The 27,940-nt window shown below is 45.5% G+C and overlaps 1 protein-coding gene across 3 annotated transcripts; it reads left to right on the forward strand.

Moving 5' to 3' along the window:
• Nucleotides 1-136: 136 nt before the first annotated feature.
• On the forward strand, nt 137-26,427 carry PDCL3 (phosducin like 3). Of its 3 annotated transcripts, none has more exons than XM_024743775.1 (7): nt 137-237; nt 2,770-2,899; nt 5,328-5,418; nt 5,628-5,771; nt 6,743-6,951; nt 9,030-9,185; nt 26,063-26,427. In XM_024743775.1, exons 1-6 carry the CDS (start codon nt 232-234, stop codon nt 9,170-9,172), a joined length of 723 nt encoding a protein of 240 aa, XP_024599543.1. In that variant the 5' UTR covers nt 137-231; the 3' UTR covers nt 9,173-9,185; nt 26,063-26,427. The 3 variants fall into 3 exon arrangements, with proteins under 3 accessions (XP_024599543.1, XP_024599542.1, XP_024599541.1); XM_024743774.1 differs by lacking the exon at nt 26,063-26,427 and adding an exon at nt 18,481-18,827; XM_024743773.1 differs by lacking the exon at nt 26,063-26,427 and having other exon boundaries at nt 9,030-9,397.
• Nucleotides 26,428-27,940: the final 1,513 nt, after the last annotated feature.

Genomic DNA, 27,940 nt, shown 5'->3' on the forward strand with positions numbered 1-27,940 from the left:
GGCGCGTCCTGCCTCGCGCACGCGCACAGCTTCCGCGCCAGTCTCTTGAGAAGCGGGCGCAGGCTCAGAGGAGAGAGTTCGCTTCCCGCTGGCTCCGCCCAGCTCGCTCCCGGGGGGCGGGGCGAGGGCCGGGCTGGGAGAAGAAGGGGGGCGGCGGCTGCGCGCGTGCGCGGAAGAGAGCTGAGGGGCGATTAGGCCGTCGCCGGCCGGGCTCGAGGGAATTGTGAGACAATGCAGGTGAGCAAGCCGAGGGGCGCGACGTCTGGAGGCTGCGGCCGTTCGTTTGTCCCGCTGGGTCCGCGCCGGCGGCGGGCTGTCCTTTCCAGACCTGTGGGAAGCGCCAGGCCCCGCAGGCACGGGGAGGCCACGCGAGGCTAGGCCGGCGCAGGCGCGGTGCGCACGGGCGGGCGTGGTCCCGCGGGTCCGCGGGCTGGGCGTCCCCGCGACGTGTGTCCCACTCTGGAATCTCAGCCCTGGGGGGGTTGCTTCTCCTTGAGCTCGTCTCCCGTGCGGCCTGCGAAGGCCTCTCCGGGTCTTAACTGAGAGTTACTTCCTACTTGTTAACTCTCTTAGCGAGCACCTGAGCAGGTGCGTTGTGGACCCCTTCGCGGATGGAAGCTGAGGCTTGCACGAGTGGAGGGTCCCGCCTGGGGGGCGGGGTGTCCCATAACATAACCCGTGTTCTGACTCCACGTAGAGCAGGGTGAGGGGTTATTACACCCTCCCCGCAACGTTGGTGTTCAGGTTGAGAGGTGCGCCCCCTCTGGACTCCCTCAGCTTCCAGAGCTCAGCCCGAGGGTCCCGCAGCCCAGTTACTTTCCTTCTTAAAATGGATAAAACCACATCCCCCAGTTTTGTTCTTTCATTGTATCAGGAATTTGCTAATGGAATTTGACTAAAACCCACGGAAAAGTGGGAAAAAATGACACCGTGGAAATGGATGCTTTTATGAGAAAATCTCTGACAACTCAGTTTGGTCACTGTTGAAGGACCCTTCTCCAGAGGTCATTCTGCTGCCTCCCGGATCTCGCTGTGGTCAGGAATCCTGAGAGACTCATCTCTGACTCAGCGGCAAAAGGGAGATGGAGTTAGTATGGGTTTGGTTGGGGGCTGGAGAGGACGATCATCTCCAAATCCAGCGCGTCTGGTGAGGAGGAAACTCAGGGCTGCCCTGGCCTCCTTTGCATCCTCTGTCCTTCATGTCCCGGCTTAAAAACATCGCCTCTTTCCTGACCACCCCGTGGAAAGGATTCTGTTAGTATTTCTTTTTTTTTCGCCGTACGCGGGCCTCTCACTGCTGTGGTCTCTCCCATTGCGGAGCACAGGCTCCGGACGCGCAGGCTCAGCGGCCATGGCTCACGGGCCCAGCCGCTCCGCGGCATGTGGGATCTTCCCGGACCGGGGCACGAACCCGTGTCCCCTGCATCGGCAGACGGACTCTCAACCACTGCGCCACCAGGGAAGCCCCTAGTTTTTCTTTTGACATATTTCAGCAAGACTGGGACAAGGAGCTGAGGCTGAGGCCTGGTTATCCCTGTGCCCTTTTCACAGCTCCTCGGTTTCATATTCCAGACCGGGTCCGTTAGCAGTGTTCCCGCCAAGCAGTGCCAAACCAGGGTTTGGGCAGCTAGGTTCTGGAGCTAAGAGCCCACTTCGACATTTATCCTTCTGACATTTGATCCTGGTGAATTTGACTTGTTCCAGCCTGGCGCTGTGGCTGTCCCAGGCTTGTGAGGATTAACTAGGTAGATAGAGGTAAAGGGCTTCGTAGGGTCCCAGCATCTAGGACTCGATAAGTGTCAGCCACTGTGAGCTCTTCCACGGGGTCGCAGCTCCTCCTCTCAGGTTTGGCCGTTCGAGAGTCAATCAGGCTCTTTTCCCTCTGATTTTCCTGCAGCCACTCAGGGCATTAGGATGCTTGATCTCCGCACTCAGACCCTTTGCACAGGCTGGTCCCTCTGCCTGGAAAGTAATTTCCTAAGTTTTCACTCCTCTTTGTGGTTTCGTCTCACCCTCCAGTCATGGTTACACGTCACCTCTTCTGAAAGAACGTCCTTGGCCATCCTGTGGAACGCAGGCCCCCTGGAACTCTCTAGCTCAGCAGCCTGTTGGTCATTGCATTTGCCATAATTTGTAATATATCTCTTTGTATATTTAATTATTCATTGCCTATCTCTTCCTCTCACCTGTAAAATAGATGACTTTGGCGTTCACCGTGCTTCCCTACCATCTAGTACAATAATTTACGTGTAGTAGGTATTTAAATATCTGCCGAGTGAATCACTCCAAGTCATTAATGAAAACACCAGAAGCCAGGTCAGAGAATTGCTGTTAGCACTGATGCCGATCTGCACATCATAGCCCGATTTTTACCCCAAGACAGGAAGGTTGGAACAGGGGTTGTGGGTCTTTTGACACTTTCTCAGAAATAGGCCTCAGAATAGTTTGGTGTGAATTCCCCTTCCCACCACTTTCCCTTTTTTTTTTTTTTTGCGGTACACGGGCCTCTCACTGCTGTGGCCTCTGCCGTTGAGGAGCACAGGCTCTGGACACACAGGCTCAGCGGCCATGGCTCACGGGCCCAGCCACTCCGCGGCACGTGGGATCTTCCCGGACCGGGGCACGAACCCGTGTCCCCTGCATCGGCAGGCGGACTCTCAACCACTGCGCCACCAGGGAAGCCCCACTTTCCCATTTGACCCCTCCTTACCCATGGCACCCTCCACAGTGGACTTGGCACTCATGGTATCCTTGGTCCACCTGCTCTAGGACCCCAATGCAGACACCGAGTGGAATGACATCTTACGCAAAAAGGGCATCTTGCCCTCAAAGGAGAGTTTGAAAGATCTGGAGAAGCAGGCAGAAGAGGAAGAGCAGCGGGTCCTTCAGCAGTCCATTGGTGAGCGTGCCGCTACTCGTTATTGCGTGTCTGCCTGCTTGGGAGACAACTTGCCAGGCCTCTCACTGCTTTGGTAGAAGGATCCTCTGAGCAGGAGTTGGGAGCCAGGGATTGGAGTGCTGAGCTGGATGCTGCCTCTGGGATCTCAGGCGGGTCACAGGGCATCGCTGGCTTCAGCTTGCTGGGCCACAGAATTAGGGGGACTTCAGAGGCCCCCTCTGTTTCCACAGTTCCTCGTCTGTGTCGGATGAGCACGTGATGACCCCGAGGAAAGTATTTCCAAGTCTTGACTTTCCTGGTCTGTGATTCACTTTGGATAATGTCATGGAAATCTGCTCAAAAGTTTTTAGTGTTCGTATTCTCGTGAGGGCATACTTTATCTTTGTGGTTTGATTACGAATATTAAAATAGCTTGATTTGGGGAAGCATAAGATGTTTGCAGTGTACAGGGTCTAGGAGAGGGGCTTTCTCACATGTAGCTGTATCACCCGAATCGGAATCCCTTGGGGTGCTTGTCCCAAAAACAAACAAACAAACAAACGCACACAACAACACAGAGAACCTACTGAAACAGAATCTCTGGGGTTAAGGCCCAGGACTCTGCATATTAAACCAGTGCTTCAAAGAGTTTCTGATTTACACCAAAGTTTGAGAACCATTGACCACAGGGGCTAGGCCTTTTGTCCCCTGTTGACATGTTAGAGCTAATTTAGAGAAGGATTTATTGCAAAGCGTTTATCCTGCAAATGTTTACTGAAGGATTGCTGTGTGCTGGGTGTTGTTCCTAGGCAGTGGGGCTTTAGCTGTGCACGGGTCGGACAAAACCCCCTGTCCTCTTGGAGCTTACATTCTAGCGGGAGAGACAGACAGTAAGTGATACGTGAGTGAAATGTAGGAAGAAAAGGCAGGAAGGGGCCGGAGGAGGGGTGGGTATAATTGCAGAAGGGGTCAGAGAGGGCCCCCTGGCAGTTGAGTAGACCTGAGGGAGGTGAGTGAGAAGTGGAAAGCATGTTGGAGAATCCGCCAGGAAGCCAGCAGGACTGGGAGACAGTAGTAGGAGCTTCAAAGAGGCAACTAGGGCTCGGACCATTTAGGACCTTGTAGCTTCTAGTATGGACCTTGGCTTTGCTGCCAAATGAGGTGGATGTCACTGGAGGTTTGAACAAAGGAGTGACGTGTCCTCTGTGTTGACAGCACCATCCTGTTGTTGCCTTACTGAGTGCAGACTGTGGGGAGGTAAGGCAGGAAGTGGGGAGACCAGTCTGGAAAAGGCTGCAGCGGTACCTTTGGCAAGTGGTACCATTGACTTGGAGCAGCGCAGTGGGTGGAAGTGGCCAGATCTGGATGTATTGTGGAGGTAGGACTGACAGGAGTTGCTTATGGATCCTATGATGGTGTGAGGGAAGGTAAGTCAAGGATGACTGCAGGGCTCTGGACTCAAGCGGCCAGAAGGATGGAGTTACCACCAGCTGAGATGCGGAAGGCTTGGGGAGGAATAGGATTGGAGGTAAGATCAGGAACTCTGTTTGGGACATGGTCACTTTGAGATTTTTGTTAGACGAATAGAGATGGTAAGGGAGCAGTTGGGGATGCTGTCCCAAGCCAGAGAAATACGGGCTGGAGGCATAACTTGGGGAGTTGTCAGCATGTTGCTAGTATTTAAAGCTGTGAGATGCGGTCAACCAAGGGAGTGGGTATCGATAAGGAAGAAAAGGAGTCCAGTCAGCAAAGGGCCTGAGGGAGGAGGAGAGGGGGCCAGAGGAAGATGGGCTTTTGGGGAGGAGGTGGTGATGGGTTGGGTCAGATGTGCTCATCCGTTGAGAAAACAGGGGTCATTATTGACCTTGATAAGAGCAGTTTCGGGTAGTGACGGGGTGGGGGTCTGGTGACAAAGGCCTGATGTGATGTCAAGAAGCAAGGGTGTTTATGGCAATAAAGCAAAATACAGATTTTATAGCAGTTGATTAAAAGAAAAGGTAGAGCTGCCTAGCACTCACAAGAGAAGGCCAGGGGATAGCCCTTTCACTCTAGGAGGGTGTGCTGGGGAGGACCTCAGTGGGTATCCTCCATCTCCTCAGAGGCATGAGAACTGTTACGCACCTGTCCGTGAATGTCTGTGCTTGAAGATCCGGCCAGGTTAGCTCAGGCAAATACAACTCTCCTCTTTTATAAACTTGGGAAACTTCCCGTTTGTATCCTTATTGTGTGGAGGTAAGAGAGCCAGGCCGGCAGCTGTTTTTTAAATACACCCTCCTCTTCTTATTTACTAGTGTAACACCTTAAGTACTTTTTATTTGGGTTTTGGTGGGCTGGGGATCTTTTGGTGTTGCATGCACTCCTTTAGGAAAAGAGTGAAGGGAAGAAAACCAAAATGTGTGTTTGTTCATCTTTTACATTTATGGTTTCTTGCCAACTGGATGACATTCAGTGAAAACTTACGAAGACATGACTTTGGAAGAACTGGAGGATAATGAAGACGAATTTAATGAGGAAGACGAACGTGCAGTTGCAATGTACAGGTTAGTGCCACCCAGAGGGACTGCTTGGCCTTTTGTGTGGCGCTAAAATGTGTGTCCTTTGAATCATTAATAAATCTGGCAAATCAATAAAAAAACCTGGACCTTTACAAAGGTTGCTGTGTGAAAGGGGTGGTGTGTGTGTGTGTGTGTGTGTGTGTGTGTGTGTGTGTGTGTGTGTTTGTAAGATGTCTGTCTCTTCTGTTGTGCAGGCAGCAAAGACTGGCGGAGTGGAAAGCAACCCAACTGAAGAATAAATTCGGAGAAGTTTTGGAAATCTCAGGAAAGGATTATGTTCAAGAAGTTACCAAAGCCGGTGAGGGCTTGTGGGTCATCTTGCACCTTTACAGACAAGGGTGAGCTGATCTCATGACTGTATTTAAATGTTAATTTGAATTTATATCTTGAACATCTCAGGCTTAATCCACCCAGGAGGTTTTTTTGTTTTTTGTGTTTTTTTGCAGTACGCGGACCTCTCACTGTTGTGGCCTCTCCCGTTGCGGAGCACAGGCTCCAGATGCGCAGGCTCAGCAGCCATGGCTCATGGGCCCAGCCGCTCTGCGGCATGTGGGATCTTCCTGGACCGGGACACGAACCCGTGTCCCCTCCATTGGCAGGCGGATTCTCAACCACTGAGCCACCAGGGAAGCCCTGTTTTTTGTTTTTTTAACTAGTGTTTTTGTTGCTGATTTGCCCAAACCTTATAGCCTAATTTTTGTCTTAAGACTTTCAAATTAATATGTGACTAATAGGAATGCTTTTGTTACAGTGTAGCAGAGGAGACTCTTTTTTTTTTTTTTTTTAATTGTAAATGAATTCCTCAGTCACTTGTCCCTCTGGAGAAGCTCAGGCATTTCACAATTCCATGTAATGAATCACTCTCATCGATGGTGAGGGCAACCTTTGTGAGAATTGTCCATGGCGTGTGAGGCAGTGGACCCCCGGCGCTTCTCACCTCCAATTTTATTCCCATCCTGTGGAGTCTAATGCTTGTGTTGGGAGTTTCTTTGAAGCAGGAAATGCTTTCTGAATCACACATTTTAAGCCTTGAATGCTCTTGCCTATAGAAGAGCAAGACAGTTACCTTTTACATTGGAGCTGTGTTTCTAACTTATTCTTCAGTCAAATTAAGTTGGGCTTTGGATTTTGAATTCCTCCCTTTGCCTAAACATGTTAGAAAGTTTTTTCTAAATGTGAGTTCATCTTGGCTGGAGTAGCAGAATCACTTGTGAAGTCATTATGAGGTTTTATGTAGGGCAGAAGGGTAGTTGAGATTTATTATGTACAAATGCAGAATCACAGTTGGCTTCTGTTTCTCTTTTTATAGGATTCCCCTGTGTGCCCTGATAAATCAGCACTTTATTGGACTTGCCAGGAAGTTTCCTGATGTCAAATTTATCAAAGCCATATCAACCACCTGCATACCCAACTATCCGGATAGGAATCTGCCCACAATATTTGTGTACCTTGAAGGTGATATCAAGGCTCAGTTTATTGGACCTCTGGTGTTTGGTGGCATGAACCTGACAATGGATGGTAAGGGCCTCTGAGGTGCGCGTGGGAGATGGGGAGGAGGTGCTTCTGTTGACGAGGGTGCCTGTTTCCTAGACACACATTAGGATGACTTGTCAGACTCACCTTTGCCCCCACGCGAGTGATTGTAAAAAGGGAAGAAACACGTTGAATCTGTCATCTTAGACAAGTCATTGGGGGCAGTTACAACTGGGCTCTAGTAATTCTCAGTTAAAAGAGGGCACAGTGGACTTTAAAATATTTAATATTAATGTGTGATGTGTTTTATTTGTCCCTACAGTTGAGTGTGCTCGTTTTTACTGGTAGCTCAAGATCACATCATTCATTTCTTGTTTAATTCACGTGAATGTTACTAGTGACACATGCTTATATGCATCTACATGTGTACAAATGTAGAAATCTATAGGCATTTTTTCTCAGTTGAATAGTAGCTTTTAAATTAAAAGTTTAGGGCTTCCCTGGTGGCACAGTGGTTGAGAGTCTGCCTGCCGATGCAGGGGACACGGGTTCGTGCCCCGGTCCGGGAAGATCCCACATGCTGCAGAGCAGCTAGGCCCGTGAGCCATGGCCACTGACCTTGCGCGTCCGGAGCCTGTGCTCCGCAATGGGAGAGGCCGCAATGGTGAGAGGCCCGCGTACCGCAAAAAAAAAAAAAAAAGTTTATTTTCCCTCTTAACTCCTGAAGGATATGTTTTTTTTTTCTGCCTGTTACACAGGAGGTGTTAAAATACATATGCACACATAACATGAGAGAGAGAAGCTGAGGCCTGCAGGTTTCTTGATAAGTCGAATTCTTTATCTGTTTAGTGAAATGGTATGTCCAACTGTGCTTTAGTTAGTAGTCTTTAGAAATGTGTGTTAAAATATGACTTGATATTCTACTTTATGTAACTCTTTATGTAAAATATTCAACTGGGAAAAGTATAAACATATACATACATACATAGACACACATATGTTACATCAGTTATGCATTATTCCAGTGTTCAGAGGCATATGGAGTTTCAAACTAAATACGGGTTTGCTTCTTATTTTGGTCTTTTTGCACATACCATGAGGGAAGAGAGAGAGGTATACAATAATAATTATAGTTTGTATTTCTAGGAAAAGTTTCATTTGAGGATTAGTGAACATATAAGATAACGATTACTGCATATAAATGAACAGTAACATTAAATACATTCATTTATACATATGTGTGAATTTAAATATATTCTTAAGAATCAGAAATCTTTAAAAAAATCATTTTTAAGAAATTTGTTGAATTTTTATCACACTGAACCACGGTACCTAGAGCTGAAAATACTGGTGGAGCACTTTGAATGAACACGACTCAGTAAAATTGGTGTTCAGATTTTAACAGAAGTTTCCAATTGGTAGAGCGTCACTTTAACCAGGCTATTTGTAGTAGAATCTCTCAACTGTCCCTCAGTCCTGCCTGGGATCTTTTCTGCAGTGGGAAAGTACATCACTTGATTGTGCTTCACAAGGTCTCACACCCATGTGGAGTTTCACTGATTACAAGAGCATAAAATACAGGAGCTGAGCCTTTAGTCACTGATTCTTTATTTTCTGGTACTTTTAAAAATTATTATTACTTGGAACAAATGTATCAGACTAGGATGTCATCATACATGGAGCCTTTGACTCTAATAGGTTGAGATATTGGACATGAGGTTTAAGAATTTCCTTTTGTTAACTAAATTTAGATTTAATGATTAGAGTGCCAGCAGGACTGTGAAAGTATTTCCTTTACATGTTTCATGCAGGTTGCTTTCCTGGGAAATTGTGCAAGCCGAGAAACTAGCTGTTAGAAGATAGATTTAGTCTCTGTTTTTTATTTTAGTTATCATAGAGGTTCAAATGTATGTAATATCCCATTTGACCTCATCTTCTGGAAGAGTGTTTGCAGGTATTTTTTTCCTTCTTAAGGGTCTGATTTTTCCCTTTCTTCCAGGCACCTTATAAATTAAATTGTCATCAAATGTTGATGATCGTAGTTTCTGCTTAGAAAAGCACTGTGGCTTGAGGGCCCCATGCAGACTGTGTCTTAGGCGATTTGCCTTTTCTTTATCATGTAGAGTTGGAGTGGAAATTGTCTGAGTCTGGAGCAGTCAAGACAAGCCTGGAGGAAAACCCTAGGAAACCCATCGAAGATGTGCTGCTTTCGTCCGTGCTGTGCTCCGACCCCGCCAGGAGGGCCAGTGATTCCGAGGATGACTAAGGCTGCGGCCCGGGTAACCTGATGAGCTTGCTTGATGTGACACATCATCTGAATTTTTTTTAAAAGGAACAAGTAGGAACGTATAGTTTGGTTTTAGCCTTTTATAACTATGTTTCAAATCTCATAGATCTCAGAAGTAATCATTGCTGGGAATCCTTTTAAATTTCTTGGAACTCTCTTTTTAAATTATTTCCTTAAGGAAAAAATAAAAGCCAGATATTAGTATGGCAGGTGTCTATGTTTTCCTCACTTGTATTTTAGGTAAGCTGTAAAGCTGTTCACTATTTGTTCACATAAAACTATAAAAGAAGAAGTATGGAGGGTGTTTTTTTTTTTTTTAGTAATGTGAGTAAATTATACAGTGGAAAATGGCAAGGTAAGCTTTGCATTTATATTATTATTTGTTTTTATTCTTCTATAGAGGTAGCAACAGGATTATTAAATAAAATAAAGGTGTAATTGGTAGGAAGAAGTCTTAGTATTTATCCTATTTAGAAGAAATAGACAATAATTTTTGGGAAACAAATACTGCCTTATCAAAGCAGTAACTAAAAGATTCCAATTTACCGCCATTTGGGGTAAAATATTATTTCTGGTTAAAGTAATTTTTTGTCTCAGGCTGTTGAGATGTCAGTCTCAGTTACTGTAAAAGATCACCTTAAATTCTTTTTTGGAAATAGATATAAGCACACACATTAATAGATAACATGTATCTCAATCAGTCAGTAAAATATATAGCAAGATGTTTTCTGAACCAGAATCCTCTTAGCATTTACTGCTTCTTGTCAAATTGACATTAACAGAATAATCAGGGGAACCGTTATTCCCTAATGCTTGTGTTGAGTGATGTAGTACTCAGTGCTGGTTTGACTCTTAAAAGTATGAATCAGAGAGGGCACAAAGTTCCTTCAGATTATTGTCCTTTATTTTTGCCGTAATTTGGAAAATAACAAGCAGCTGTGACCCATTTGATCTGTCCGAATGATCTGTGTTAGTGACTTTGTTTCTCTACACGTGAGCCAGCACTGCTGATGAAAACATACTCTGTGTCATAGTCTTCCTTGAAGGGTTTCTCATGAAATTTTAGTTGCAGGGTTGAAGTAAGCTTGGTCAGTTCTGTCACTCGTCTACTGGTCCCATGGGTTAGTTTTTCTGTTGTCAGCTGCCATCAGAGTGAAGTGCGGTGGTGCAAGTGTGGCTGCTGCATTGGCCTGAGAGCTGCGGTGCACACAACTCCCGGGGGAGAGAGCTGTGCCTGAGTGTGGTCGGGGGCTGCGTCCACCGTGACAGGGCAGCAGACTTCATTCCACTGCGGAGCCCGTACAGGGTGTGATTCTCAACATATGCTGTGCCACTTTGATCTGTGTTCCTGTGAAATCTTGCCTCCATGCAGACTCGGGCACTTGGTTTGCGCTCAGAAGCTCAGGTGTCCATGGACTTGGTTGATGAGCCCTGTCTGACCACATGGCTCCCAGGCCCCAGGAAGCTGTTCAGTTGTTCTGACTGAACTTGATTTAAAAAGGGGGAGAGAGCAGCATGTCTGTCCTAGAATGAGTATCGTGATTTCGAACCTGTTGTGCAGACTTCTGCAGGTTAGTTAATTCTGGGAGACTTCGCTGTGTTACTACTATTAACTTCTTTCTGTTTCATTTGGAGCATTTGTGATGTGCTAGAGGTGATACAGCTTGGCTCTTAAGCACCGAGTTTGTCTCATTCCACAGCAGAAACACACAGCGACCAGGGAACACCGGCAAGAAAGATCCTGAGATTCTGTCTCCTGGTGTTGGCAGGAAAGGTGTATGGGGAAGGCTGTGGAACAGGTGCTAGGAAACCCTTTCTAGTGTTGGTGAGAAGTGGTCCCAGAAGTTGTGATAGTAAATAATTGGGAGAAGTGAGATGGAATAAGACCCTTGCCCCTCAGCATCGGTGGGTGTTGGTTCCAGGAGCCCCGTGGGGTATCCTCGGATGCTCAGGCCCCTCGCAGCTCGCTCTCCAGTCCTCAGAGTGTTTTCAGTCCGTGGTTGGTTGAATCCGTAGATGCGCAACCTGCAGATACAGAGGGCTGATTATAATAAATACAGTTGATTCTTCTTTATTTTCCTTATTTTGTGGAGGAGAAAAAGGATACGGTTAGGTTGTATACACCCACCTCATTGCAGACCTGAATTTACACCCTCTTGGGCTGAGGTTGCAGACAGAACGGCTTCCTGGGGCATCTTCTTCCCGAAGTGCCTCAGAGAAGTCATCCTGGATGCAAAAGACACTTTATGAGAGATGCGAAAGGGCTGCTTAGAAGGGGGTCCTCTGTCACTAATGCCTCTGTTTCTCATCATTTATTACTTCCAGCTTTAAATTCTGTTTTCTTATATAACAAGCCCAGATTTTGCCAAAGTGCTTTTCAAGTGTGACAGGCCAAATGTGTTTTGACTGTGCCGCCTACTTTTTTTTGTTCAATTCCTTATTTATTTATTTTTGGCCTTCTTGGGTCTTCGTTGCTGCGCATGGCCTTTCTCTAGTTGGCAGCGAGTGAGGGCTACTTTTCATTGTGGTGCGTGGGCTTCCCATTGCGGTGGCTTCTCTCGTTGCAGAGCACGGGCTCTAGGCGCGCAGGCTTCAGTAGTGCGGCGCGTGAGCTCTAGAGCGCGGGCTCAGTAGTTGTGGCGCATGGGCTTAGTTGCTCCGCGGCATGTGGGATCTTCCTGGACCAGGGCTCGAACCCATGTCCCTTGTGTTGGCAGGCGGATTCTTAACCACTGCACCACCAGGGAAGTCCCCTGTGTCACCTACTTTAGAAGCGTGTTCCTATGGAAGTGGTTTTGTCCTGTTTATGGAAACCAGTTGTTCCTCATAAATAAACACAGCCTTTTCGACAGGTGTTCTTGATGTTTACGTTCACACAGCCAATGGTCCGGGCTTTCCGCACTCTGCAGACTGCCCCCGCTCGGTGACTCCACAGGGGAACTGTCACTCATGTGTGCTACCAGGAGTTCCCTGGGGCCAGTCTCACCACGCATCCCTGCAGTAGCCTCGTCTTCTCTGTGTTCAGTGTCCAGTCAAGATGGGTCTGCTCTCCACGGCTAAGCCGTACCTTTATACTTTTGACCCCATTCTCCTCCACATTCTTTAGGACTTTGTTCTAGTAAGTCATCGTCTATCTCAGCCTCTCCCTTGATGTGGGGCCTCAGGCAGTCAGTGTTTGGGTCCAGTGTCAGGGACTGCTAGTTGCCTAACAAGGGCCAGGATTCCCCAGCTCTGCTCGAGCAGCAGTGGGATCAGCTAAGGATTAAACTCCCAGCCTCCCTTGGAGCTACGGGTTGCCAGAGGGAGGTGGGCAGAAGTTGGCTGGGAGTTCTGGGCAAGCTTCTTAAGAAGGACAGACATTGTAGATGTGATTGCAGCCTCCTTGGGCGGCGGGGTGTGCTTACAGAGCCAGAGCAGAGAGGGTGATGTTTTTGATGCCACTGTGACCCAGCTCTTGACTGCCCTCTCTGGACTTCTCTTATTGGGAAAGAAGTAACCTCCATCTTGGCTCTCTTAGAAGCAGTTTATGCATCTCCCGTTAAAGGCCCCTGCCCTTCAACAGTCAAAACCACAACCGATCTAAGCTTTCTACTCCCTGCTTTCAAACTACTTGGTGAAGCAGAGCAGTGCCTGTTCCCTACCTCTGCTTCCTCATCATTGCCCTTCAGTAACTTTGTGAACCAGACCAGGGCTTCCATTTCCATCTGTGAAAGACCAGATACTCTGAACAGCCCACCTGATGGTAACTCAAAATGTTGGATGGAACTTTTTAAAAATGTTCTTAAATGTGCCACTGAGCTGTCAAGAAAGGAATTCATCCTCTGAGGCCAGAAACAAAGTGAAAGCAGAACTGCGGAAAGATGGGCGAGCCTGTTTACCTTCCAGGGGCACGTACTCTTGGTGATGCCGAGCTCCTGTGAGATGGATTGTGGGGGGACAGGTGGCAGGAGATGAGCCTTCCGGGAGATTCCCTTGCGAACAGCTGGACCCCCAAAGGACTGCCTTCAGTCTTGGGGGGAGCCAGCACTGGTTGGAAAGGAGAGCACAAGCGTCCCTAAGAATTCAGTTACAAGCCTTCCCTCATGTGGGTGTGAATTCTCATGGTACGTGTGATCTAAACACTTTCCCTGTGACGTTCTTAAGGAGGTCTTAAGTTGCAATGCCCCTGGGCTCTGGACCAAAGCAACTGCATATCCACACGAGAAGAGCTCAGCTTTAATTTAGCCTTCAAACACTTTCCACAGGGACATGAGCTCAGAGTCATAAATCACAAACCCCCAAATCACAGGATGCCTTGACTTCCGAATGAAAGCCAGCAGAAGAAGAGTGCATATAGATGGCAAAGATTGAGGGTGGTGGAATTTTCAAGACCAAAAATAAGAGCACATTTAACATGTTTAAATAAATAAAAGGGTAAAGAACAAGAGTTGCTTATATAAGTCCCTTATAAAAATAAGCATTGGGGGACTTCACTGGTGGTCCATTGGTTAAGACTTTGCCTTGCAATGCAGGGGGTGTGGGTTCGATCCCTGGTCTGGGAGCTAAGGTCCCACATGACTCGGGACCAGAAACCAAAACAAAATAGAAGCAGTATTGTAACAGATTCAATAAAGACTTAAAAAATGGTCCATATAAAAAAAATCTTTAAAAAAAATTAAATCTTAAAAATAAAAGTAAGCATTGGAAGAATGAATTGGTAAATTGGAGAGTGGAGGCAAATAATTACCCCGTAGGTAGCACACAGGGACAAGTAGGTGGAAATATAAGAGTTAGGTGAAGAGATGTGGAGGAGAGGCTGAGAAGGTCTAACGTGTATCTCTTAATATCTTAAAAGGAGAGTATTGGAAATAGGTAATATTTGGAAAGATGAAGGTAGATTTTCCAGAACTGATGAAAGACATCAACCCTCAGAAAGGTATACAAATTTCAAGTGAGTTAAATGAAGTAAATCCACACCTTCATGTATACAGCGAAACTGCGGAATATCAGAGAAGTTTGTAAGTGCAGTCAGGAAAGTCAGATTACCTACGACACGGTAACAGTACAGCACACTGCCTTCTCAGCAGTGGCAGTGAAAGCCAGGAGACTGTAATAGTATCTATGGGCTAAGAAGATGCATCAACAAAACGGAAGCTATCAACCAGGACTTAATACCCAGTGAAGCTCTGTTTTAGGAATGGGGGTGAAATGGACATTTCAGATGTAGAATAAGTACGTTTATCATCAAAAGACTCTCCCTAAGGAAATTTAGAGGATTTACTTTGTGCGGAAGGACAAGGACGAAAGCTCTGAGATTCAAGAGAGCATAGCGACCAAAAGATTTATGGGTAAATCTGAACATTGACTTTACAAAACAATACAAATAATGTCTTATTTATGACATTAAGATGAAATAGAACTGTGAAAAATAAGGCAAAGTAGCACACAAACTGAAGGGGACTTAATTGGAGTTTAAATGTTCTTAGACCCTTAAAAAGTATTCAAGAGGTTGGCAAAAATATGGTTTAAAAAATTCAAGTAACAGCAAAATAAAAGCATGTAACTTTTAAAATAGTGTGTGTGAGGGTGCTCAGTTAATTCAGTAAAAGACTAGATTGAAGAATAAAAAGAAACAGAAGAGGCAGAACCATAGAAAATAAGATGCTAGGAATAAATCTAAACAGCGAGCACAGTAAATGGAAAATACTCTTAATACTTTTCACCGTATGATTCTGCAGTCACGCTCCTAGGTCCTGGCAACTAATGTCCGCACAAAATGTTTATAGCAGCTTTGTTCATAATGACCAAAACCCAAACAACCAAAATGTCTGTCAGTAGATAAATGTATAAACAAATTGTAATTTCATACAATGGAATGTAATTCAGCGATCAAAAGAAATGAGCTACCAAGCCACAAAAAGCATGGGTGCCGAGTAAAATAAGCCAGTCTGAAAAGACGGTCTACTATATATATGATTCTAATTACAGGACATCCTGGAGAAGGCAAAACTGTGGAGATGTTCAAAAGATCAGTGGTTTCCAGGGGTTCAAGGGGGAGGGTGGGAGGGTTGAAGAGGTAAAGCACATAGGATTTTTAGAACAATGAAACTATTCGGAATGATACAATGAAAGTGGAGGTATGACAGTATGCATTTGTCAAAACCCATAGAACTTTACAGCACAAAAATGGAATCTTAATGTATGCACATTTAAAAAAAATCACTTAGAGAATTGGGATACATGGATGGAACACAGACCGACAAAACAATTAACTGTATTATAAATGTATGAAACAACCTCGCAGAAGGGGTTGGGGGGGATGGTGCTGACCTAAGTAACCTTGGAAATGAGTGGAGTCTGTAAGATGAAGCACCAAAGAAACTGCATAAGGACTATACTGCAGCTCATAAAGTAATTTCTTACATTGGTATGCGTTAGCAATTCTGATACTGCCGTAATATTCTAGATTTAAACAAGTAAGTGGCTGGCGGATGGTGGGAGCCAGGTTTCTCACCGTTAGAATGTAAGGTTATATACAGATAAGCTGGGGGAAGAGCCTAGAGTGATCCACGAGTAATGGATTAGAGTTGGAGCCATCAGTATGAACTCATGCAGACCCCGGTGGTTACAAATTTAGATAGTGTAACATACACAGGTTAGTAAACACATTTCTTTGCTCTGTCAGTCGAAGGGGCTTAAAAGCAGCGACACCCCCGTTGCAAAGACTGCACCTACCATCCAGATATTGGTTTCTAATAACCATTCCCTAAAAAAGGAACCAGAGCTTTTTAGAAAAGTAGCTGATTATAAAACCGGAGCAGGAAATAGACGAGATTCGCCTGGATCATCTTGTGGTGCCAGAAAGTAAAGACGTTCTCAAAAGAAAGCCAAAAATCACAGTGATGGCAGTGAGCCACAGGGATGCAGTAAAGACGCGCTCAAAAGAAAACCAAAAATCACAGTGATGGCAGTGAGCCACAGGGATGCAGTAAAGACGCGCTCAAAAGAAAACCGAAAATCACAGTGATGGCCATGAGCCACAGGGATGCAGTAAAGACGTGCTCAAAAGAAAACCAAAAATCACAGTGATGGCAGTGAGCCACAGGGATGCAGTAAAGACGCGCTCAAAAGAAAACCGAAAATCACAGTGATGGCCATGAGCCACAGGGATGCAGTAAAGACGTGCTCAAAAGAAAACCAAAAATCACAGTGATGGCAGTGAGCCACAGGGATGCAGTAAAGATGCGCTCAAAAGAAAACCGAAAATCACAGTGATGGCCATGAGCCACAGGGATGCAGTAAAGACGTGCTCAAAAGAAAACCAAAAATCACAGTGATGGCAGTGAGCCACAGGGATGCAGTAAAGATGCGCTCAAAAGAAAACCAAAAATCACAGTGATGGCCGTGAGCCACAGGGATGCAGTAAAGGCGCGCTCAAAAGAAAACCGAAAATCACAGTGATGGCCGTGAGCCACAGGGATGCAGTAAAGGCGCGCTCAAAAGAAAACCGAAGATCACAGTGATGGCCGTGAGCCACAGGGATGCAGGAAAGACGCGCTCAAAAGAACACCAAAAATCACAGTGATGGTAGTGAGCCACAGGGATGCAGGAAAGACGCGCTCAAAAGAAAACCAAAAATCACAGTGATGGCAGTGAGCCACAGGGGTGCAGTAAAGACGTTCTCAAAAGAAAACCAAAAATCACAGTGATGGCAGTGAGCCACAGGGATGCAGTAAAGACGCGCTCAAAAGAAAACCAAAAATCACAGTGATGGCAGTGAGCCACAGGGATGCAGTAAAGACGCACTCAAAAGAAAACCAAAAATCACAGTGATGGCAGTGAGCCACAGGGATGCAGGTGTTTTCTAATGGCTGGACGGTTTGAGCAACAAGGTAAATACTGGATAACAACCGAAGTGTAAAGTAAGTATCCGTGAGTCCATACAGACAAGTGATGAGATTAGATAACCAGGTGGGGAGAAGAGACCATCTCTGGCACAGAATTCGGAATAATTTATGTGGATGCTTCACACTTCAGATGCATAGGCTGCACATGATGACCTCCTTCCAAAGTGACCAGTGTGGAAAGAGGAGTCGCTTTACAGCGCAGAAAGCTGGCAGGCTCTGTCAGCCAGGTGGCCAAGGTCAAAGTCACCGGCGATAAGGCATGTTGCGAGTTTGGCCCCTGGATGTGATGGGATGAAAATGATACAAGGTAAACTCTTTGGTCTTCCTCCCCCAAGCCCATAGTCGCGCACAAACATCTGACAAATCCCAGTTGAGGAACATTCTACAAAACAGCTGATCACAGCTCCTCAAAACTGTCAAGTTTACCAAAAACAAGGGAAATCTGAGAAAACTGAACCCCCCCGCCAAGAGGTGCCTAAGGAGATGGGACTACCTCATGTAATGAGGTGTCCTGATGGGATTCTGGAAGAGAAGAATGAAAGAATTATGAAGTATGGACGTTATTAGCCAATAGCCATGTATCAATATTGATTCATTAACTGTAACACATGTGCCATATTAATGTAAGATGTAAGAATAGAGGAATTGGGTGCAGGATGTATGAATACTCTACTATCTTGTTAATTTTTCTGGAAGTTGAACACCATGCTACAAAACAAAGTTGATTTTTTAAAAATATGGTGGATCATGAGTCACATCAAATCGGAAGCTGTAACTAGTGTAAAAAGGTGGTGCTTGGTTCTTGACTTTCTTCTGTGATAAAGTGCCAGGATTAAAGGGCACAGGTCTTAGTTTTGCATCTGCCCCAGTGTAGAGCCTAAGCCGAGGGCTTGGGTGCAGAGTGAGAGGGGGTCCAGGAGGCAGGAGTGAGGGAGCTGAGAGGGAGGCTGGAAGGGGGAGAGGCCAGCATAAGGGTGAGAATCTGTGGTCACTGCTGCGGGCAGTGGGAAGTCCATTGCTTAGGGCCGTCTGGGAAGTGTGCAGCGTTGCCCACCCACAGAGGGGAGGCTGGGTCACGTACCCCTCAGTCCTGACCCCCACTGCCTGAAGCCTTCTCCCAGGGGGGTAAACTCTCATGCACTTCTGGGTTGTGCCTACACAAGGGCCGGGCAGGTGTCGACCTGGGAGAAGGACCTGGACAGACAGACATGGGGTGGGATGCTGGTGTTGCAAAGCCAGTCTGAGCTTGCCCGGAAGTTCTTTCTACTTTATATTTTTAAAGAGCTTGCTTAGACGTATTCTAACATAGATTTTTGTCACGTATCACTCTTGTGCATACATAAAACGGCAAGCAGAAGCAAAATAAATCTGTTAATTAATCTTAAAATGTCCTTCCATTAGGAGTCCAGCTCTGATGCCCTGTGCTACTAGATTTGATGCTGGCACTTCCTCGCTTCTACCAGAAGGTGGCGAGCAAAGCCAACTTGATCCCTGCAGCTGCCTGGCCAACAGACCCTGTAGGATGCACCCGGACCTTGGAAACGTCAAAAATGAGGGGGAACGGTGCTTAGAATTGATGAAATGAGTTAGTTATATCCTATAGTGGATGAAGAAGCCTATTTTAACTTGACCATTCTAGCTTTTAATTTTGAAAGCAGATCATAAACTCTGAAGCCGTTCACTGACATTTAAAATGTTGAAAATACCAGCTTCCTGATAGGAAAAATGCTGCTGTTATCCTTTGTATACCTGTTAAAGCAGATACCATATTTTTTAAAAAAATTAAAGACCAGTACTTCTTTTTTTGTAGTAACTTTCTCTGAGATGGTGATTTTAAAAAAACTTCGAGTAATTACAAAACATATACGTATAGTTCATAAAAAGTTGTAGTTAGTAAAAAGTTGACTCACAAGTCATCCTTTGCCTTTCTGCAAATGTTACAGAAAACAGTAAAAAAAAACCTTGCAACTGTTTGTTCTATCCCTTGGATTTGAGAAGATCCCCAAATAAAATAGTGTAATGAACACACGCACACACACACACACACACACACACACACACACACGCAGGCATGCAAACTGGACTGGACTGGGCTATAGTACTGTAACCACGGTTACTAGATCAAAGTTGGGACAGATCTGTCAGCCCCTTGTTACCAGCCCTTACTGACTTTGAGTCCCAAAGGTTTTCTCATTCTGTTTTGGTTTCCCAATGCTACTGGGAAGAAAAATCGGTGAAGTCCAGTACACTTGGCAGTTGTATTTCTTACTGTGAATTAATGCAGTTCCCAAACTGTGTGCCGTGGCACCCCAGATTCCTGCAGCAGGTTAATGGGGGTGGGGTATCCTAAGTTGTCAAGGGAGGCACAGCAATATTGCTCATTTAACAAACATGACAGCACCTGTTACCTGCAGGGAGTTCACAGCTTTGACACAAGCTTGCACTTGCCCTCTTTTGACGATGTCATATCTTTCCTAAGCAGGGTTTTTGGCAGTTGCTTTGCTAAAAGCAGATACAGCTCAAAATTCAACCTGAAGCAGGAAGTGAAGGTGACAGTGTCAGATTCCAAGGTGGGGAAAGTGTGTAGCGCCCGACAGGCACTCACGTCCGGTTAATAAATAATAAACTTATTTTTTCTTTCAATTTCCTCATATATATATTTTTGCAAACAGCTAAAAGTTTTTAGGACCTGAGTGCTTCTTAAGTTGTTTGGCCCTAACTACTTAATAAAAGAAACTGGTACGTGGTTTTTTTTGGCTTAGGGGCACAGTGAGAAATTTACTGAGCTGTGAACTAGTGGATGTTTGGGAACCTCTCGTAAATGGGTATTCTGGTTTATAATTAAAGCTGGATTATAGTGGTTTGTACAAATCCATCCCTGAGACTTGATTAGCTCTAACTTAAAGGATAATCTTGAATATGTCAGGCTGAGGACTACACCCTGAAGCCTGGTGTGACTCCAGATTATCCAAGGGACCAACCTTCGTGGAGCAAATAGCTTCATCTTTATCACTACCTGCAGCACCTACGGTGGCTTCTCATGGTGCCATTAAAACGTGTTTAACCTCCCTGTGCCTCAGTTTTCTCATCTGTAAAAAGGATCCGGCCCAGGTGGTTACTGTGAGGACTAAATGAACTGAGATTTGTAAAGTGTTTAGAACACTTTGCTGACGTCTCATTGTTGTCGAGGCTGTAATAATAGTAGTCGCCATTGCCAGCAGCAGCAACCTGCTGTTTGAAAGCACAGAGCCTTTGGCATCATGGTGGATTCGCTCATTTGAAATGAACTGCTTGGTCCTAGTACTTGTGATTATAAACTGGGCCTCACATGACCCAGAAACTCATACAGTAAGTTTGTCAGTACAATTTGGGAAGAATCTTAAATTCTTATTTGGGGAACTTCATGTAGTTTTCTTTCCTTTTTTATTTCTACCATTACACAGTCCTTCTGTGTAATCTATTTATTCCTCTGGTCTTTTAAATTTTGCTTAGAATGTTAGGAAATAACATCTCTTTCTAGATTACCCCTTACTTTCTTGGTGTCCTAGTGAGTAAAATTCTCAGTCAAAAGCATATGAGGCTTTCATGTTCTCACACTGTTTCATTTATCACTTTCCAGGGCATCTCTCCTCCACATGGATTAAATGCTGGAGGTTTTTTGCCTTGATTTTTCTCTATTTGAGGTCTCTACTGCAGAACAGTTGATTGATCTCAGACTATTCATCAGCCCTCTTAATGGATGCGCCCTCTCAATTACAGGAATGGCATCATCGTGGAAAGAGGGCCCCGTGCTGGGCTGTGTAGCATCCGGGCCATTCCTGTCCTCTTCCGGGATCCTACATGTGAATTCTTTGGGAATAATGTACAGCTCATAGAGGGCAGTGACCACATTCACAGACAGTAGGATGAAAGTCACTGGGCTTCAAGGCACGTTTTTCATTTTCCATTGTGTTAGAATGAGTCTGAGAGAGAGAAATGGCATCCGCCAGCAGGACAGGAAGCAGAATGAAAGTTCCCCGGACTTGAGAATTCCCTCCGAGGCTTTTTGTTCAATCTCCCCTCACTGTTCCTCGGCAGATCCTACGACTGATATTCAGCCAGACATGTCCTTGGCAGTGAGAGGTCTTGGGAGAGTGAACTTTCAGTGTTACTGGATACACTTTTATGCTTCAATCAGTGAACAGTGGATTGGGGTTGGCGGGTGGCGAATCTCTTCAAAATGAATTCGGAGTCATATTTGATCTGCTCTTCTAGCGATTTTGTAACACGTTATGACATATCAGAGAGATACAATTCTTCCCACACTCTCCCAGCGTCCACTTGTGTTTGTGACCTCTCGTGGTTCTCACCCTAAACCCAGTAAGCGCATCATTTAAAGAAAGAAAAAAGGAAGGGGGGAGGGAGAGAGGGAAAGAAAGTTGGAAAGGGGGTGGGAGGGAAGAATCAATGTTATTTGGAGGCCCTGTGTTGGCAACTATTTTTAAGTTAGTGAGTTTATCCTTCTCTTTGCAAATAGAGCATTAGGTGGGTCAGAAGCTTTGCCGTTTTTGTTCAGGACTTTTAATTGTTTGGAAAGGACCATAGGGAAGGTTTTGTTAATTTTCAATTGGTACCTAGAGTCGACGAGACTTCTGCAGCAGATTTTTGCACGATCTAATGGCAGTACTATCAGGGTTTGATTCCATGGTTCTAGGAAAAACTTTTAAAAAGCAGAAGTGGAGTTTAAGAAAGAAAGTTTTTGCTAAAAGTCCACAGAGCGTTATCCTTTATTGACCAGGGTTTGCTCGTGGGTGTGTATAAATGTTTGCAGAAGCAAAGAAATTCAACACCTAAGAGCTCCCGAAGGCCTTCCAAGGCCACTACCATTCAGTGTCCTCTTTTGGAGACAGCAGGCCTGCTGAGTTAGCACACAAGAACCCAGGGAACTCAACGTGTACCCAAATAAAATGACTGTTAAGCAGGGTCTTGCAGCTCAAGAAGCAATCTCTGGTTGCACGTGTGGCTGCAACAAAGTGAATTAGCCCCTGCCTGGGCTTGCGGAAGAATCAGGTCAGGGCCAGGAGTCATTGTGAGGCTGGTCTGAATGGTACCTAATGAACTTGCCCATTCCTAGGGAGAAAGTGTCTTTCTATTAGATTTTTCTTGAGGTGTGCAGAACAGGTGAGTTTCCCTGGAGCATCTGATCACAGTTTAGCAAGGCCAGGCAGAAAGAAGCAAAGGATGCTGGGGCCTGTTGGTGGAGTGGATACATGAAGTTTAGGCTACAGAGATTTGGGCAGAACCAGCGTACCTACCAAGTGGTTGAGGAGTGTGTGTTCCAGAGTTAAATCAACCCCCGTCTGGAAGCTACCTTTCCTGCTTGATAGCTGTGTGACTTTGGGCAAGTTACTTAACTTTTCTGAGCTTCAGTTTCCTCAACTGTAAAATATAGATGGAAATGATACGGACCTCACAGTGCTGTTACAAAGGTCAATATTATAATCATAATACAAATTAATGTCTGTATCTTGCTTAGTAGAGGGCCTTGCTCTGGTAAGTACCAGGTGAGCGTTTATTACGTGAATTCATTCATCAGACCTGGAGTTCCAGCTGTGATTACCGCCCCACAGCCCACCACAAACCTAGTGGCATGAACAACCACCTTTGTGTTACACTCACGAATTCTGTGAATCAAGACCCAGTGGGCACGGTTTTCCTTTGCTCCACGATGTTGCGAGTAAGACTCACGCCAGGAATAACTCAGGTGGCCAGGGCTGTGTCACCCCGAGGCTCCTTCACTCACGTGTGGGGCTGGGTCATGCTGGCTCGAGGGCTGGGCTCACTGGGACCATTGGCCAGAGCCCACTCATGCCTTGGTCACGGCCCTGGCTTTGCGCATCCTGGAAGCTGGGTTCCGAGAGGGAGTGTCCCAAGGGCATGTGAAGAGAGCCAGCAGGAAGCTGGTGGCCTGTTGTGACTGAGCCCCAGACATCGCAGGGAGTCACTCCCGCTACATTCTGCTGGGTGAAGGTGTCCCCCGCAGGCTGAGATACAAGGGGAGGGGACATGCCCTCCACGTCTCCATGGAATTTGATCTGACAGGAGAGCCTCACCAGCCCCATCGTCTGTGGAGGTCCCACGTGCATTGCTTGAGTGGGCAGAACTGATGCCCCGGCTTCTTCCAGAGGAGCAAAAGCCTCTGGTTGACGTTGGTTCACCCTGCTGGGTGGGCCTGACTGAGAGGAACCTCAGGATCAGTGTCCCTTTTCGTAGGGACTGAGTGCAGGACCTCGGAGTGGCTTCCAAGGCCACAAAGCCAGGGTCAGACCCTTGTTCCCCACTTCCTGCTTCTGGCACAGTGGCTGATGGACCCCATTACCTGAACTCAGTGCTGGATCGCTATCCTTATTCCATGAGGTTGCCTCTGCTCCGTTGTTTTAATTACAGGCTGTTACTTCATTTAAAAAATCAGCACTAGGATTAAGGGAACTGTCATTTAAAAAGCCAGACTCCTGGCCTAAAAACTCATCAGTGAATCAGAGGACAAATGTTCCCATTGTGCTGGTTAAAAATAGGAGCTATGGAAAAAGTGACAGAATGAGATGAATGCCATTAAAGTGTAATTACATTTACTGTAAATGTGAGCCTTGGGAAGAGTATTCTAGGCAGAGAAGCTCTACCAGAGCCTGTGACACGGAAAACCCAAAGTCTCAGCTGAATGCCGCCTTTATGTTTTGAATCATAATCAATATTGTAGTGTATTATTGTGGATTGCTCTTAGCGTCTGTTAGCCTTATTGGGGGTATTTGAAAGAACGGTGTTACTCCGGAGGGAAGTAAGAGCTGTGCAGTTCACCTTGAACCTCAGAATGTAGCTTTTCTGTTCTCTCAAGGCAATGTTTCTAAGCATCTGTATTCTTTGTATCTATAATCTGTATATCTATATGTTTCCATCTATCTCGGTGTCTCCTACCTCAGTGCTTAAGTGTGGTCACTGGATTGGACGTATTTGAAAAGCAGGGCTTGTGTGTATGTTTGGGTGTTTTTTTTTTCATGAAAATAGCTTGTATTTTTCTGATTTTAAAACAATACCTTCTTGCCATATAAGAATCTTTTTATTTTTATTTATTTATTTATTTTTGCGGTACGCAGGCCTCTCACTGTTGTGGCCCCTCCCGTTGCGGAGCACAGGCTCCGGACGCGCAGGCTCAGCGGCCATGGCTCACGGGCCCAGTCGCTCCGCGGCATGTGGGATCTTCCCGGACTGGGGCACGAACCCGTGTCCCCTAGCATCGGCAGGCGGACTCTCAACCACTGCGCCACCAGGGAAGCCCTAAGAATCTTTTTAAATGTTCGAAGAAAGTAAACTATCCTGAATCCAGCCACACACAGATAAAGCACTGTTAACATCTTGATGAACATCCTTTCAACTCACAATCTTTTTATGGATTGAGAGATAGTTCTCACTTTTCTGTTGCTGTTGTTAAAGCTCAGAAATATATTCTGGTCCTATTTTATGATAATATAGAGTTACATTATCCTGTCTAGTGGCTAATAGGATAGGATGATATAGGGTTGGTATACCATAATTTGTTTAATGAAGACACTATAATGTCATAATGAGCCAATTAAAACTTTGGCTCACAGCTAAAAATTATTCTTTTCCATTATCGAAAGACAAACGATTTCAAGTTTATACCACGTATATACCATGGTTCAATGGACATGTTGCTTATGCAGTTGGCCAATTATTTTCTTGTTTTCCTAGGAGTGAGATTGCTGGGTAAAAGACATATACATTTACCATTTTGTTTACTCTATTCCAGAGATTTCCCTCTGGAAACATGCCAAATTTATACTCCCATAAACACCTTTGTCAGCATTAGGTATTATAAATCCTACCAATCAAGAAAACAATTTCATTTTCATATTTATATAATTGGACATTTGTATGTCTTTGAAAAATTACCAGTTCTCTACCCATTTTTATTGAGGTATTCCTTTTTTATTGATATGTGACTGCTCTTTGCATATTAAGGATACTAGCACTTTGTCATGTGTTTCTTGTTTTTTCTCAGTTTATCTTTGTTTTTAACCTGTTTATTTTTGTTTTGTTTTAGTCCATTTTTGCCATATAGAAGTGTTACCATGTTCAACATTTCATTGTTTACAACTTCTGGTAGCACACAGACCTGCCCTAGGCCCAGGTGAAAAACATCACTTATGCTTGTTTCTGGTATTTTAATGTTTTCATTTTGTTTGATATAATTTTAGTATAAGAAACCCACTTCTATTTTTGCTTCCCAAATGGTTATCCAATTAGGATTTCTTTAAAAGCTTGTTTGGAGAGGTAGAAGCCAAAGAGAGCATAGAAAATAGAGGCTAAAAAGCAGGACTGGGTTTTCTCTCTGACCTCTTGTCTTCAGCATCCTTTCCCTGCATAGTAGGACTAAGGGAAGCCAGTGTGGCTTTAGGCGTTGACTTTCCAGGAATGTTGGCTGAAGCCAGGAATAAAATTGGGACAATACCCCGAAACTTGGAATGCAAGTTAGCTTTAAAGGGAGTAATAGACAGGATGATGATAAGAGGTGGTTTGTGGGATGGAGTTTCCAGTTCCCTGAGAGGCTGCCTTCTCCACGCTGAGTCCATGACCATCAGAGACCAAGTGTCCTTCCCCTTTCCTTGCAGTGGTGTGATGTTAACAGCAGTGCTGACGCTCTGGTGAGCGGCAGTTGGTGCCTCTGGCCCAAAACCCCTTGAGGATAGGTGCTGACACCCACCCGTGTGTCCCCTGCACCTACGTGGTCCCTGGCGCACAGCTGGCGCTTTGAGGGCCTTTACTGGAACGAAAGGAAAGGCACTATGGTAGTTTCCCAAAATTTGTTGGGTCCACAGTGGAGATGAGTCATCACCCGGAGTCATGATGAGTCGAGCAGCGTTTGGGTTCAGAGCTAAAGGTTATGCTCTTACTGAATTCATTTTCATGCCTGCATTCACTTTTCCAGCAGGCATGGGCTGAGTGTCTGCTACATGCCGGGCCTGTGCTGGGTACTGGGAACCTGCCTTCGCTGAGCTCCCTGATGCAATGAGGAGAGAACCACAGTGGGTGTGGAGACCAGAGGCAGACCCCAGAGAAGTCAGGAGCGGCTTCCGAGGGAGGTGGCTTCTAGAACGAGCCTTGAAGGATAAGGGCAGGTAAGAAATTCCCTTCGTTATAAACACTTTCTCCCAGGAAGCACAGGAAGGAAGGGCAGCCTGTAAAGCTGGTCCAGGTTTTGTTCTTGTGGAGGATGAGCTTCTAAACCTGCCAGGAAGCTTTGGCAGAGGTTGGCTTCTAGTTCCTTTACCGCCTGGACATGTGTTGCAGTTCATACGTTTTCATACTGTCCATCAGACTACCTTGACGGTTCCCTCGTGGGCTCTGACCACTGTCAGGGAGCAGGGGCAGGAGGTGGGGCTGGAGGCAGCTGCGTAGTCCACCTGGCTCAGGCTGGGGCCTGGGGGACAGCGCTGGGCTGGGCCAGAATCCTGGTGATCTGACCCCCACAGAGTGATGGAGAGCAGGCTCCTTTGTCCTGGACAACTTGGCTTATGGTTCCGCGAAGTTTACAGTTTTGCCAGCAGTCTGGCACGTTCATAGAGAGCTGTATCAGTTCAGATGTGCAGTCTTTTTAAACAGGAGCTGCTGTTAGAGCAGAAACCCCCTAAGTCACTTACACAGTTTGATTCCTTTATGTTATTAAGTAGCATTTGACACAGACGCAGGTACCTATGTAACAGATGTTACATTCGTGTAAATTATGAGGCATAGTAATCAAACCAATGCTCATGAACTTGCCGTGAACACCAGAACTCGAATATTCTCAGTGTATCTGAAACTACCCTGTGCCCACCACCCCATCCCATCCCCATCTCACCCCCAGAGGTCACCACTCTCCTGGATGTTATTTTCTCATTATTTTGCTCATCTGGAAGTAGCTTCACCATCCATGTATGTACGGGTAAACAATACACCATGTCTTTTTGCTTGATTGTAAGCTTTATAAGTATTTTGTCTTCTGCGACTTCTTTTCCCGCTCAACTTATGTTTCTAAGACTCAACCATGTGGCTGACGCCCAGAAACACTCATTTTCACCGCAGCGTACTGTTCCTTAGGTGTTTCTGCCACACTTTATTTATCCTTTTGTTTATTATTAATTTTTATTGGAGTACAGTTGCTTTACAATGTTGTGTTAGTTTCTGCTACAGCAAAGCGAATCAGCTGTACGTATCCATATATCCCCTCTTTTTTGGGTTTCCTTCCCATGTAGGTCAGCGCAGAGCACTGAGTGCAGTTCCCTGTGCTCTACAGCAGGTTCTCATTAGTTGTCTGTTTTATACATAGTAGTGTATATATGTCCATCCCACTCTCCCAATTCATCCCACCCCAACCTTCCCCCACTGGTATGCATACATCTGTTTTCTATGTCTGTGTCTCTATTTCTGCTTTGCATATAAGTTCATCTGTATCATTTTTCTAGATTCCACGTATAAGCAATATTACGTAATATTTGTTTTTCTGTTTCTGACTTACTTCACTCTGTATGACAGTCTCTAGGTCCATCCACTCTCTGCAAATTGCACAATTTTGTTCCTTTTTATGGCTGAGTAGTATTCCATTGTATATATGTACCACATCTTCTTTATCCTTCTTTATAGATGAGCATTTGGGGCTAGGTATCCGTGTACTGTTTTTCTACTGCAGACCCAGGCTTCTCTGCCCTGCTTTGTAATATTGGAGTTGGAACCTGTAAACATTCTTCTTTTGCTAGAGTTGTCACTGGAAGGTTCTGGATGGACGTTGCAGAAGCAATGTTCTGGGTGCTCTCCCCCCTTCTGGCTT

The sequence above is a fragment of the Neophocaena asiaeorientalis genome, unplaced genomic scaffold (genome assembly GCF_003031525.2).
Source record: "Neophocaena asiaeorientalis asiaeorientalis breed wild unplaced genomic scaffold, Neophocaena_asiaeorientalis_V1.1 scaffold114, whole genome shotgun sequence".
Taxonomy (NCBI): domain Eukaryota; kingdom Metazoa; phylum Chordata; class Mammalia; order Artiodactyla; family Phocoenidae; genus Neophocaena; species Neophocaena asiaeorientalis.